Source organism: Podarcis filfolensis (assembly GCF_964270895.1).
Source record: "Podarcis filfolensis genome assembly, chromosome: 12".
NCBI classification, from domain to species: Eukaryota; Metazoa; Chordata; class Lepidosauria; order Squamata; family Lacertidae; genus Podarcis; species Podarcis filfolensis.
Genome location: NC_139614.1, coordinates 38,854,745 through 38,869,622, shown reverse-complemented (window position 1 = coordinate 38,869,622; position 14,878 = coordinate 38,854,745). Strand labels below are relative to the sequence as shown.

Below are 14,878 nucleotides of genomic sequence, written 5' to 3'. Positions count from 1 at the left end.
CAGGACTCCCCACTCCTAACCTGGAGAAATAACCCAGAAGGATACAATGGCTGATGGCATCAAAAGCTACCAAGAGGACTAAAGGAATTAACAGGGATACACTTCCCAGGGGTTCTGGGGAGGGGTATATGGGGCATTATGTGAGAGATAATACCTCTTGTAGGGGACACGTCATCCTCCTTCTGGAGTGTCTACCTTTGGTTCCCACCTGGCACTCAACTCTCACCTCTGGCTCCTATAAGCTGTCAGCATGTGGCAGTGGCCACACCCCAGGAAACTGCTTCAACAGGCCAGCTAAGCCAGGTAAACGAGGGACTTCTCCTGCATGCAAAGATAGGCTCCAGTGGATTGAGCGGATGAGACCAATAGTGGGTCCTACAGTCAAGAAGGAAGTTTCTGCAAGTGCTGCAGAGGGAAGTGAGGGGCAGGTGGGACTTGTCAACCTAGGAAGGTAGTCCACCCAGGAGAAGGAAAACTCTGATCCTAAACCTCTGCTACTTTGTGAGATATCTTTGGAAGAAGAAAAGGCTAAGGAATAAATCATACACAAATCTGGAGTGAAGTCCCTAAAACAGCTGGATTGCACCTTGTACACCACCTCCTAGCAACCCCTGCAGCCAAGCTGGTGCCAAACATATTGCTTTAATTCCTTTAGACCACATCAGGGGTTCTGTCTTCTGGATAGCCCAGGACCTCCTCCATACACACTGCCCAGGTTTGTGTCCCTAGGTCACTTCTGTGTGGTCTGACAACAACTCCGGAGGTACACTCCATTGTCTCGAGACAGACAAATGCCAACTCCCCGCCCCCCATTTTATCACCCAGTAAACAACCACCACCAAGGCAACCAAGCAGTTTCAGTTCCAAAACCAAGCCTGGAAACCAGACTGGAAAGGATCCCAATTATCAGCTTCACCCAAGAAAACCTAGTGCAATATTGTCATCACATGTTCATCACCTTAACCAGGTATGGAAAATTCAATACACGATGGACCAAAGGTACATAGGAATTTACTGGTAGATTTCTGGCAATCTGAAGTAGACAATTAGGAGTCAAATCATTGCTAAGCAATGGCAACAAAATGACAACACATGCCACAATTATACTGATAACATGAAGAAAAAGCATGCGGAGGGGAGTAAATTATGTGTTAAGATGGTTTTTCACTGCAGCCTCCTTCAGGGTCATTATAACTTCTCCCTCTAACAATAAAGGATTTACTATCTTATCTGAACCAACTGCCTGACAGATTTAATAAGCCAGGAAGGTTAAGGATCAAGAGTGCATGTGGTAGCTCTCATCTTTCCAAATAACTTGTCCATATCCTCAAGTTGCACAAGCTGAAAAGTACCCAACAAGACCAACCAGAGAACACTTGTGTGACCACCACTCCTGAAATAGCCACTGAATCAAAGTGTGATTATTTGTACTGTTTATTGCAAACTTGGCACAGCCAGACTTCTTCGCCCTGCTGGCAAGATTGCAACAGACCTTTTGCCACACAGGACAACTCCTCTCGACAATATAAAGCAGACACAATAGTGTCAGAGATATAGCATGTTATTTGCCATCAGTTTCTTACAAATTTAATCTGTTCTCCATAATTTGCTCTCTAGCCAACAACGTGCTTATTTCTTCACTTTCAAATCCTCAGAATACAGAGATGAATAGGGTTTATAATACAAAAGAGGGCATCTACAAACCATGATTTCCTATGGTTTAACCAAGAGCACCAAGAACATTAGGAAAACCCCAAAATATGTCAGAAAGCAACCAAATCCGTAAAACTCACGGGGAAGGCCATCTTAATAGCCCCCACCGCCATCAGAAGAAGGTAGAGGCTTAAACTTATTCAAGTTCACGAGAAAGGAATGAACTGCAGTTCCAGATTTTTGCTCATCTCTGTTCTAGCTTCTAAAATAGGCAAGGCCCTTGCTTTAAAAATTATTCCAGTTTAGACAGCAAAAATTGTAGATCTGTCTAGCTATATATTTCTTTATTGTCTATGTCCAACTATTCTACTATTAAAGGCTCACTCTCATGCAAATTTACCTTGAATTAGTACATTCAACATGGTGGGACTTACTTTAAGGTAAACATGCATAAGATTGTACTGCTGAATCTGCATGTCTATGCACATTTACATTAATGTATACTCCTAACTCAGCAGGTATTATTTTTATGAAAACCAACACATAGGAGAGATAGAACCCAAGCCAATTAAAATGTCTTTATTCAATATCTGGATTTTAATCATTACTTAATTTGTTTAAATGCAAAACTAAGCAAAATTAGTACAGGTACAGCAAGCAACATGTTCTGCCAATCTTTTGTTAATTTTATTCCCCCAATCCATGGCCAAACACCCATGCTTCTGAATGGCATGATAGGAGGATGGCCACAGATGCCAACAGTATAGTTTTTAGGCCTCCTGTTAGGCTGGTGAATGTTGCACCACACCCCTATGTTTCAGGTCCTCTTTAATATCTACCTCTGTACTGCCATTCCCTTTCTCTTGCACAAGCTCCCTCCCAAACACAGAAAGATGTCTGTTTTTAAGTTCTTTCTTTTGCCACTACTAGGGCTCAGCTAAATGGCACAACCTCCAAATATGCTGTTGACAATGAATGACATGTTTTGGACACAACATTAAATGATGGCTTGTTGAAACAAATCAGAATCAAACTGTGGTTTATGATTTGTAACAAAACCATGTTTAATCAGTGTTTCCCCAGTTCAGACATGATGTAGTGCAGTTAGCTTAAAACAGGAAACAGATGCTTCCAATCTCCTTCTCATAGCAATGCTGGAAGAGGGGTGAATTTGTGAGCTTGCAATTTGCTTCTGCTAGTTTATGTAGCACTTAGCATTATGTCCAAAACAACTGTTTATTTTGAGGGCCTGTCTCTTGCTGTCCAGTTAAAATGTCAAGTTCACCCTTCACCCTAGATTCAATGTATGGGCTACTAACTGCCTCTGTCTACTAAGAGCAGGGTACAGCTCCCTCCTGATCCAACACAAATGCACACATTGCTAACAGCCTCCATCACCTGGCTATGCTAGCAATCCAATCCTATGCAGATTAGGTGCACCTAAAGTCACAGTTCCCAACAGAATTAAAAGCATAAAAAAATCAAACATTAAAAACCTCCCTAAACAGGGCTGCCTTCAGATGTCTTCTAAAAGTCAGACACTTGTTTATTTCCTTGACATCTGATGGGAGGGCATTCCACAGGATGGGTGCCACTACCAAGAAGGCCCTCTGCCTGGTTCCCTGTAACCTCGCAGGGAGGGAACCACCAGAAGGCCCTCGGAGCTGGACATCAGTGTCCGGGCTGAAGGGTGGGGATGGAGATGCTCCTTCACGTATACTAGGCCAAGGCCATTTAGGGCTTTAAAGGTCAGTACCAACACTTTAAATTGTTCTCGGAAACGTACTGGGAGCCAATCTAGGTCTTTCAGGACCGGTGTGATATGGTCTTGGTGGCTACTCCCAGTCATCAGTATTGCTGCCACATTCTGGATTAGCTGCAGTTTCCGAGTCACCTTCAAAGGTAGCCCAACGTTGCAGTAGTCCAAGTGGGAGATAACTAAAGCATGCACCACTCTGGCAAGACATTCTGTCTAATTCTGCATGGAATCAGGCTGCAAGTTTCACAAAGCATTGTTTCCTTGTTAAGGAGATGTGGGTAGTTCTAATTTACGAAACCGAAAATGTTGCTGGCAAGTGCCTTAGTTCAAGCCTGGATAGATCTCACAACTAAATACCAGTAAGAAGTCACACGTGGGAACTTAACCTGCCTGTCCAACCGTATTCCCAAATAACAATCTTTTCCCATCCATTTTCTCCAATGGGGGGGAGGGGCGGGGAGAGAGTCTGGCAGCTGTATTTTGTTCTAAGTGAAGTCTCTGGTTTTCAAAGGCAACTCCACATAGACAGCATTACAGTAATCTAGTCTGGAAGTAACCAAACTATGCTATGAGTAACTAATACCAGGCCAACCTTCTTTAGGAACTCATGCTAGTGAACAAGCTGTAGCTAGGGAAAGGCACCCCTGATAGCCACTGCTACCTGTGCATCCAAGGAAAACACTAAGTTAGAGAGTATCCCAAATCTGTACATGAGCTGCTTCAGAGGGACCACAACTCTGCCCACAACAAGCTGCATATTCTGATACTGCAGGAACCCATGATCACCAGCATCCTGTCTTCCCTGTGTTTAATTAAAATCATACACACTCTACTTTACAGCTGTTCAGCAACTCAAGTGCTAGACACAAGTATTTTTATAAGCAGAAGTTTTGATTACACAGGCAAACCTTGTCTGTTTTTCAGTTATTCTTCAATATAACAATTCAGAAAGAAGAGTTAGTGAAAATCAATAAAAATTTTGAGGGGGAAAAAACGTTTCAGAAAGGGATAATTTCAAGACCATTTCTGTAGTAGAGCACAAAATGCTTCTGCTCTTGCACTGGGATGGGTCAAAGTTTTTGGAAAGGGTCTAGATGTCCACTTGCAGGACAAAGAATATTATGTCCTTTTTATTGTAAGTCAAATATGTTCTCCATTATATTGAGATGCGCATTATAGATCATTGCAAAATGGCAGCTAGCACCAGAGGTAATAAAACATATGCTATATGAAATACTGAGAAAAAACAGAACCGCAATGGAACCATTCTGCAAATCTGCTAGGCATAGTAATACACTGGATTAGTTGAACAATAGGTGAAAGAAGTTTTGGAAATTGAGGCCATGATTTACCAGATACAGATGAGATTTCATTGAACCATTTCCAACATATATAGAAGTGATTTTACTAGTAGTAATTAAAGAACTGTGAGATGGCAAATTTCTTAATTAAAATCAAGCCAACCATCTTCGTTTTCAAAAAAGTCAGACAAACCAACACGAACTTTTTACTACCGAGACTAAGCAAAATAAACACACAGTTTTTATACAGTTACAGTCCACTATGATCCTATTACTTTAAACATATGGGGACAGTCCTGGAAGCCAATTAGTTGAATTTCAATTTGGTTTGGAGCCTTAAAATCCACACAAGATGGTCCAGGAAAGCTTAGGGAACACCTTTTATAATATGAGACTTCTCCGGGATCAAGCCTGTAAACATCCTAACCAGATTCCTATTTTATATATATTGATCTCTCTGTGTGTTTAATAACTGGTAGGTTTAATGATGGTTTGGACATTGTAATAGTTTTTACTATTAACCCTGTTTAATCTCTGGAAGCTGTCTATTTTAATTTTATAGAAAAGCAATACATCCCTACTTCTATCTTGTATAACTTCTGGAGTTGGCGAAAAAATGGCACAGATCAATGTTTTGCCAAAACAACAAATTGGCAGCTCTTCTTTTAGGGAATGCTTTCTAAGGGATATTATTTGAAATTGTCCTTAAGTTTATTTAATACTCATGCTCTTTTTGCTCTGGAGAAGAAAATACTGCGGCTGATCCAAAAACATTGAAGAATGTGCAGCTATATCCACTGCTGTACTTGCCTATATGACCTAAAATGTGATTAGCAGCAACCACTCTAAAAGTATTCATCACCAGAATGCTTCTCTCTAAACAAGTGCTCTTTCACTGCTTTTCTCTCTGAACAAGTGATCAGTCACCATCATATTTGATGGACCAGTAACAATCATTAGTTAGTGCAACAGCACTGTATCCAACACATGTGCCTGCCAGGTACAAGGTTTGCACATAGAAGCTGGTTTTTACTCGTGGAATACACACACACATACACATACACACACACACACACACACACACACACACACACACCTTTACAATATTCAACAGCTACGGATCATTTTCAATATAAATGATAAGAGTTTTAAAACATGAGATTAAAAACCAAACTTGGCATGAGCATAAACTGATTCTGCTCTTGCATTGCGGTGAGGGTCAAAACCACATTCCAATAACAGCCCTCCATACATTTTGGGCTGTTGCTCTAGGATGGGCCTCTGAACTTTGTTAGAGGCTTTTTATGTGTATGGATGGCTGCTGCTTGAAAGGAGTCCTAAATTTCCCATGCATATACAGTGGTACCTCGGGTTAAGAATTTAATTCATTCCAGAGGTCCGTTCTTAACCTGAAACTGTTCTTAACCTGAAGCACCACTTTAGCTAATGGGGCCTCCCGCTGCCGCCGCGCCGAGGGAGCACGATTTCTGTTCTCATTCTGAAGCAAAGTTCTTAACTCGAGGTACTATTTCTGGGTTAGCGGAGTCTGTAACCTGAAGCGCCTGTAACCCAAGGTACCACTGTACAGATAACTTGAACCTGGAATCTTGCCTTGGAACAAATTATAAAGATTTTCAAGAGGTCTACATCATTTTCCAAGCTTAAGCAAAAATGTTAAGTTCAATGGCATTGAGGCTTAATATTTCCACATTAATAATTTGTGCAGTAAGAGGGGGAGGGAAGCTAGGCTGAGAATATTAGTTGTGTCATAAACTGAATCTTGAGTTTGAGAACTCTCTAATTCTAAAAGTTTAGCTTACAGAAGGGCAATCTCTATGATTCAAACTTTTTAGTCACTAAGTGACAATAGCTACAAAACTAAATTTGCCCAGCAGAATTAACTTACCTGATTTACAGAAAGCAAATGCTACATCTATTTTCCTGGCAGAATAATAATAATACAAATAGCCCAACAAGTATTAATTTTGTCTATTTTGTTTGGTCTGTGTTTATTGGCAATTATGTCAATATGAATTTATGAAGATTACATTTGTCTTTGTTTTATAATTTTATTAATACTTGATATTTAGTTTTTAATAATTTTTAAAAGATGGATTTAACTGAAGACAATATATTTTTCTTTATATGTTTATATAATTCCTTTTAAAAATTAATTCAACTAAAGCCAAAATTGAAAAATGTCTGACAGCTAAATCCTAAACATGTCTACTCTTACAAATATGTTCTAACAAGTTCAATGGATATAAAATTAGACTTAATTCATTAAAGTGCAAATGAAGATCAGAACAGCCATGTTAAACAACTTAACATTTCAAAGGATGACTTCCAGATTTATCAAACTTCCCTGCCTACTATTATACCTACCATTCTGTTCTAAATAAATTGTGTTAGGAATTATGAAAAATTAAATCTAGCATTCAGCCTGGACACTGAGATTCAGCTCCGAGGGCCTTCTGGCAGTTCCCTAACTGCAAAAAGTAAGGTAACAAGGAACCAGACCTTCTCAATAGTCACACCAGCCCTGGGGAACGCCCTCCCATCAGATGCCAAGGAAATAAACAACTATCTTACTTTTAGAAGACATCTGAAGGTAGCACTGCACATGTATAGGGAAGTTTTTAATGTTTAATGTCTTAGTGTGTTTTAATTTGTTGGAAGCTGCAGAGTGGCCAGGGTAACCCGGTCAGGTGCGTGGTAAGCAAGCAAACAGACAAACAAATTAAATAATTATCATCATCATCGGGAAGCTAATCCACTAGGAAACCGCCCCATGATCAGGCATTCAATTAGTGTCTCTTGTGGTTTTTATATCACACAGAATTTTCAGGGACCCCACAAAGGTCTCCATGAGGCAGTAACATCAAAGTCCTGCTTTTTTACACCCAACATGGTCACATACAAAGCTTCACACTCATTCCTGTCAATGAGGAAACATGCAAGAGCCCACTTGGGTACTACTGCACAACCAAATGGATCAATATACTTCTGGAGTGGCTGTTCAACCTAACACTTCTGCTACCTTCCCCCAATTTTCATATACCCACCTACCCAGTACAGTACGTTCCTTCCAAGTTCTAGCCAAGGAAAGGCATTTTCAAGAAAGACGTGCTCCTGCTCCAGGTACAAAGTGATCATACTAGTATCTCGTTTCAAAATGGGGTTCAACATTAAGAGCAAGCCCTTTGAATTGTAAACAACTGAAGTTTAAGCCTCACATTATTTTCTGGAAAGGATGAATACCCCCAAGATTAAATTTATTCTACTATTTTTTAAATTAAATCACACATTTACTACCTTTGAGTTTACTTCCAAGCAAATTGGTCAAGATGATCTGTATTAATTTCTACATGGACTATGGGAACAAGATGATTCCCACGGTGGTACTATATACAATGGTGACTGCCCACTGATTGAAGGGATCCATCGGCAGAGCAGGGAGGGAAGTAATTTTTGGTGATCCTCCTAAATCTGCTCCAGAGAGTTACTCAACTCCCTAAAAACTGGCTGCCTCCCCATTCTACTGATGCTAGTAAAGTCACAATTGCATACCATCCTTTAAAAATGACGCTCCCCACAGAAACATTCTTGACGTACAGATAATCTGACACGGTACTAAGATATTGGCAAATATAACACATTACCTTATATTTTAATACTGCTACCCCTATTTTCTAACCAAAGATGAACAAGTCACTGATATTGTGAATGAAGAATCCATGCAAGTCTAAACATCTAATACCTTGAAGCATGGATCCGTGACACAGGTGCATTTAAAAGGTAAATACTGGAGATGTGCATCATCTCTGTGTACCTCCAAAATTATGAGTCAAAAAGGGGTGATTTGTGTGAGCTTTTCATAGTCCCAAGTCAAATTGCACTGTTAAGGCATTTTGAGTCAGATGACGGACTCCCTAAAGTCTCAACTCACTTTGTGGACTCAGTTGCCCTTAAAGCACTGCATTTTTAAAGTGCATGTTATTATTATTATTATTTTAAGTACAGTGGCACCTCGAGTTACAAACGCTTCAGGTTACAAACTCCGCTAACCTGGAAGAGTTACCTCAAGTTGAGAACTTTGTCCTAGGATGAGAATGGAACTCGTGTGCCAGTGGCGCAGCAGTAGCAAGAGGCCCCATTAGCAAAAGCACGCCCCTAGTTAAGAACAGCTTCAGGTTAAGAATGGACCTCTGGAACAAATTAAGTTCATAACTAGAGGTACCACTGTAAAGCCAAGCTGACTAGAGAAACACACTAAGCTCAGATGGGGAGGGAGCAGGAGGGCAAGGAGAATCTTTCAATTTGAAGAAGAGGTCTAGATTTTAATCACAATTAATTATTTTCCGGAGCACACCAATTTGGGGGGGAAATGTTCAAGAAAACATTAAAAACTGCTGCTCATTTCAATCTATGCTGTTTATTTTAACCTATGCTATTCCCGACCCCTATGCCAACACCCCTTCTCTATGCAAGTCAATGGTGATATGTCACAAAAAGAAAAGGCTATATCCCCATAAATCATTGATGGGGGCAGAAGCCTACCCCAAATCTACCAATGACCCTAGGTGTAATAAAATCCTTTCAGGGCGATATTTTACCCACTCCAGTCTTTCCTGGGGGTGTTTCTCCACCACAGCTACCATGTTATGATTCCTACCACAACCACCCCAAAATAGTAAAAATCATGGCTTTGAAGGGGAATTACTGCAGCTGAAATTTGGCGATTTCACCCCCACCAAAGCAAATTGCAACCACACCTTGCAGAAAATAACAGGATTTTTTTCTTTTAACAAACTTTTAGAATTCCCGGATGCATCTGCCTCTAAATTGGCAGGCTTAATCCACTCTGGATCCACTCTTCAAAGTGTTTTAGAGAGTATCTTAGAGGGTATAATAGTCAATTTAACCTACAAGTAGGAATGAACATATGAGCAGCAGATAACATTAAATAAAGGAAGATTTGAGACGAAATTGGATGGAATAATGGATTATGCAGCCGACAAAAGACTACCTAGAATGCCATGGAGAGATGGACTGGGAAGTCCGAGGACAAGAGAATGATGAATATTGTATGATGTATTTATAAGTTGTAAAAATGCATTAAAAAATACAAAAAATCCACTCTGGAGGGGCTGCTGTGCCTGAAAACCCCATCCGCTTCTGTGAAGGGGGAGGTGGTTATGGACATTTTTTGATTCTCCATAATAGTTAATAGAAAGAAAAGAGCTGGATTTTTTTATCATATCCAATTTAGTTCTGAGTAACAGAACTGGCCACTTCTCAAAGCTACAGATACAAGTTGAATTTTGTGGCAGTTGCACACCTCTAGTAAAAACTACTAAAGGCCCATTACTCTACTATAGTGTGGCAGAAAAGCATCACAGGCCTGTAGGCAGATGCTGTCTTTACCAGATCAGCAGCTTCATCACTGCTATTCCAGTACTGGAGGAAAGTCCTAACACTACCCATGAACATCACATGAAAACCTCGGGAACAGGGAGCAAGGGGCAAGGAGAAGGTGGGGACATGGGACATACACAATCCCATACAGTTTCAGAAGCAGCCCCATTCATCCAGCATTAGTGAGAATCTCCAGTGGAGTATTGGAACGAGGCTTTCTCTTTTTAGAATCAGACTTCTTGAGATGTAATTACACTTCATGCAAGATGGCACTGTAGTTGTCCATTCATCACAACAGCTTTAGATAAGAACAGGATTTGGGCTGTCAATTACAACCTTCAAAGTGCAGTGGCGAATATGAAATATAACAGAACCTGAAAAGTTTCTTCTTCTATAGCACTAGGGTGCAGTCATTATCAGAGCTTTTAACTACAACAATATGATAGTTGTGTGACAGTAAGGATACCTAACATGATAATTTGTCAAAAACAAAAACCTCCTCACTGTCCCAAGAAACTTAAATGCTGATTTGTAATAGCCTTAGCATGAAAGAAAATGCTTCATGGAATTACTGTTATTTCTATTCTTACAAATCTCAAATAACCACATAATAGGTTTTATTACAATAACATGGTATATAAATTTTGTTTAATAAAACCAAGACACAAGAACTGTGTTAACTCACTGCATTAAGAATTTGTTTTATATGTTGTTTACTTCACTAATTGTTCACTTTATTTTATTCATAACATTTGTATCCCTATCTTTCGACATATAGCTCTTTTCAGAGTATTTATGGTAAACCCCATTATCTTCATAATTTCCCTGAATGCAAGGTTTGGCTGGGTGAGATTTGTAGCTTCCCAAGACCATCCAGCAAGCTTTAAGCTTGAGTAAGGGTATCTGAAGCCAGATACCTCCAATACAGGGCCATTACACTACACTGTCTCTCTTGTAAACTGTACTTATCGGGAAGAACAAATTTTATATGAGGCACATGAAGGCCTGCCTACCAAAAGACACAGTATCATTTCCTTCAAACGCCACCATGCTAGATTGCACTGGTGGGCAGTTTCTACAAAAAGCCCAGGTTTATGAAGCCATCCTGACTAGACAACAAAAGCAGCCAGGTCTAAAGCCCCCTAACACAGGGATACGGAACCTGTGGCAGTGTTGTGAATGAACTGAAATAATGGTGAGGTAAATTCTTCACCTCAATGAATGCGCTTTGTTTTGGTGCAAGATTTATTTCAATTACTAGCAGTATTTTGAATACAAATCAGTTAAAGTTTAACTCACCACCATCCCTTTCTCTAACTCTGTGAGTATGCATGCTTTTAGCTTTACTGTGTCCAGTGTTGTCACCATACTTGTTTTCAGGGCTATCAGATCGCCGCAACATTTTATTTGGTGGTGAAGGGTCTGTGGTGTCTCGCATCTTGTCATGCCGGTGATCACCACCACTGGGGTGACTCTTTGATGAGTATTTAAGAGCCTGAAAGAAATAACAAGTACAGATTTTTCAAGCTGTGTTTTGAAATATCTTTTTTAAAAACAGTTTGCCATGCAGCATGGAGAAGCTGCTGTCCAAAATAAATCAAGCCTAGAAATCCTCTTAAGTCATGGAACTAGTTTCACAATTGTCTAGATCCTAACTAGTGCTATGTCATTTTACAAACTTAATAGCACGTAATTCTGGGTTTTTCAACCCTACTTCCAATTTATTACAAACATTCTATTTCCAATACAGTATTGGGATTTATTCAGAGTAGTACAATTAACACGATGCCTATCTTCAACCAAGTCAAGCTTCTTTTTGATGTGCTACATCATAACTATGTATATTCCATTGTGTTTAATGGGAGACTATTCTCAAATAAGTCTTAAGTACCACCTTGGCTGAAACACCTTGGACTATGCACACTGTCCAACAGAATTATTTCATCTGCAGGATGCAGGATGTTTTTATTTATTTACTAAATGGAGAATACCTTTTACCATATACAGATGACACTGAAAAATCTTTAGGGCATTTGATACCAGTTTCAATAACACATCCTCTCCATTTCCCCCCTTAAAAATATATCCCACACAATCTAACCAAATAGTCAACGTTAACCAGTAGTACCACTCATCTATGAACTGAGATTAATTGTTACGCACTTTAAAGAGCGGAGAGATTTCTGGCAAAAGAATCAAAGGGCTTGATAGATTTTGTAGTAGTATGAGTGGAATGTGCAGCTTTGTAGCATCCACACCACCTTGTGTTATACTAAACACAACAGGGCCTTGTCCAGAACCTCTCTCCATCTGCCCCTTTTCACAAGGCTGTGTGATGAATGTTTACATTAGATGTGCTGTCACTGACTGCAGCCTCCAGTTGTCAAAGCTGCCTCTTTCATCTGATCACTCAGGTATATAAGTGTAGTGGTCAAATAACCCACTGACCATATTTACATCTCCAGCCCTCCCAATCCTTTTAACACTAGGGAGATGACAAAGGGAAAGCTTCACACCGGCCATTTCCCAAATTTCTTCAGGGGTACCTTCAACACTGTCCCAATTTAAAGTTTTCTCAGTTGACAGAAAGGGTTTGAGGAACTAGAATTCCCTTCGGGCTTTACTACAAGCCCAAGGCCTAGAACCTATCCCGGCTCCTATTTCGTCTCCTAAGGGAAGGGAAGACGGTCAGCGGCACTCGGGAAGCCTTTCCGGACTCGGGTTCCGGCCGCTTACCGCCATCCCATGGGTTTCGCTCGGGGGGGAAATGAAAAAACGAAAAAACAATGCCGCCCTCCGCCTCCTGCGGCCCGCATCGGGCCTAGGCCTCTCGCTTCCTTGCCCCGCCGCCAAGCGCCTCTCGCCGCCTCAGCTCGCGCTCAAGCCCTCGCGGTCGCGGGGTAAGAGAGAGAGCAAGAGCCGCCGCCGCCCCCTTGCCCCCTCCCGGCCCGCCGCGCGCGGAGCAGAGCCAAGGGAAGCGGTTGGCTCCCCTCCCCCGCGGCCTGCAGCGGCGGCCGAGGCCTGCGCTCGAGTAGTTTCGCTCGCCCTCCCACACTCCAGTTACTGCCGCCGCCGCCGCAGGGGCCTATCGGTGTGTGGGGCTGCGGCGGGCGAAGAAGTCGGTACCTGGTAGGGCTGCGAGTCCCCCTTGCGGTCGTGACAGCTGGAAAGAGAGGAGAAAAAGACGTTACGTTAGCGAGCGACCGTTACTGGCCGTTGGTATTGAGGGGGGGGGGTAGGAAAAAGAGAGAGAGAAGAGAGAGAGTAAGACGGGAGGAGGGCGGAACGAGAAAGGGGGTTATTTACCCATCATTGAGTCTTTGCTTATTCCTCGCATACATTACCATCAATGCCCGGCCTGTGTGTGAGAGACTGAGGGGACCAGGAGGGCGCGGCCGGGCCACGGGCGCCGCCGAGGGGGGAGGGGGAGGCAGCGCTCCGACCGGGGACAGGGAAGAGGAGGAGGAGGAGGAGGGGGAGGGAGGGAGGAGGAGGCGGAGGAGGGGCGGCTCAGGCAGCTCGGCTGTGAGGGGAAGCAGCGCTCACGGGCCCATCTCCTCCTCTCCGCACCAGCGAGAAGGAGAGGCGCCCCCGCAGGACGGACACACGCGCACAGCGGGGCGCGGGAAGCACAAGGCGGCCGCGTCCCCTCCGCTGCTGCCACTGGCCGCCTTCGCTCGCTCGCTCGCCCTCCGCCGCCGCCGCCAACACCTCCTCCCCCCTCCCTTCAGCTACAGCTCCAGCTCCCAACACTACCGCCGTCCGACTACATCCGGGAAACTCGGACGCCGCCGCCTTCGCTTAACGTCGGCTGATATCGGCTCTTTCCGCCAAAGCTCCTCCCATTCCATCCAGTCCTTTTTTCTTTTTTGAACCCACCCTCTTTCTTAAGTCTATGCCCCGCCTCCTCCCTTCCGGATGCTAAGGCGGTTTCCTTCGGGAAACATCGGCCATTTCCGTCAGGCTCCAACAAGCTCTCGCCTGGGTTTGTGTGTGTGTGTTTTTAGCCTCCCTTCTTCGCTCTCTGTGCGGTCGCTGCAGTTTCGGAAACCATCGGTAGTCTCCGTGCAGCCTGCAGCCCTCGCATTCGGGCGGCACCGGCTGTCTCCGTCACGGATCGCTATCTCCACTTCGACTATTTCCGCAAGGGGAAGGAGAAAGGAGAAATGCTCCCCCCCATCTTAATCCTCCGAGAATGAGCTCCGGAAATACGCTCGTAAAGTGCTGGATAAATTCAAGCTAGGTGGCTTGGAGTTTGTCTTTCGTTCCTGTATCCGCTGAACTACGTTCTCTGCTGGGATAACAGAAACGCGTTTTGTTCCATCCTCGACGAAGCCGAAGTTACCGGAGTTATTTAGTGGGCGTTACCGGAGGTGAGGATGGAGAACTAGAAAAATGTAGCTATGAATGGGACTTTCGTAGAATTATAGAGTTGGAAGGAAGCTCGGGGGTCATCTAGTCCAAGCCCCTGTAATTTAAAACAAAACGTCACCAGAACCATTTCTGCACTGTGTGTAGATTGTAGTTTGACTCTCCAAGGAAAGCCTTTTGGGGTGAGGACACGAAAACTTCCTATTTGCATGCCTATCCAGGAGTAAAACGCTTCGCCCAGAGCCCTCTGTGGCCACTTAAGGCGCGATCCCATCCCGCTTGCCCGAGAGTGAGCGCCTATGGACCTGAATGGGATTTACTCCAAGCTCCATCGAGCTGAAGCGGGGCACAGCTTTCCGAGCGAGCCTTTGCAGAA

General features: G+C 42.9%; 1 protein-coding gene across 5 annotated transcripts in view; it reads right to left on the bottom strand.

Annotated features, from left to right (window-relative positions):
* Positions 1-14,503, bottom strand: part of WAC (WW domain containing adaptor with coiled-coil) — a 48,631-nt gene extending 34,128 nt beyond the window's left edge. For 2 of the 5 annotated variants that reach the window (XM_083579607.1, XM_083579608.1), the window contains exons 1-3: positions 13,888-14,503; positions 13,258-13,294; positions 11,431-11,626 (exon numbers count right to left, since the gene is read on the bottom strand). In XM_083579607.1, coding sequence (XP_083435733.1) covers positions 11,431-11,626; positions 13,258-13,294; positions 13,888-13,982 — 328 coding nt within the window. In that variant the 5' untranslated portion in view covers positions 13,983-14,503. Of the gene's footprint in view, positions 1-11,430; positions 11,627-13,257; positions 13,295-13,437 lie in introns of all 5 variants that reach the window. The other 3 variants (XM_083579610.1, XM_083579609.1, XM_083579611.1) reach the window with 3 other exon arrangements.
* Positions 14,504-14,878: the final 375 nt, after the last annotated feature.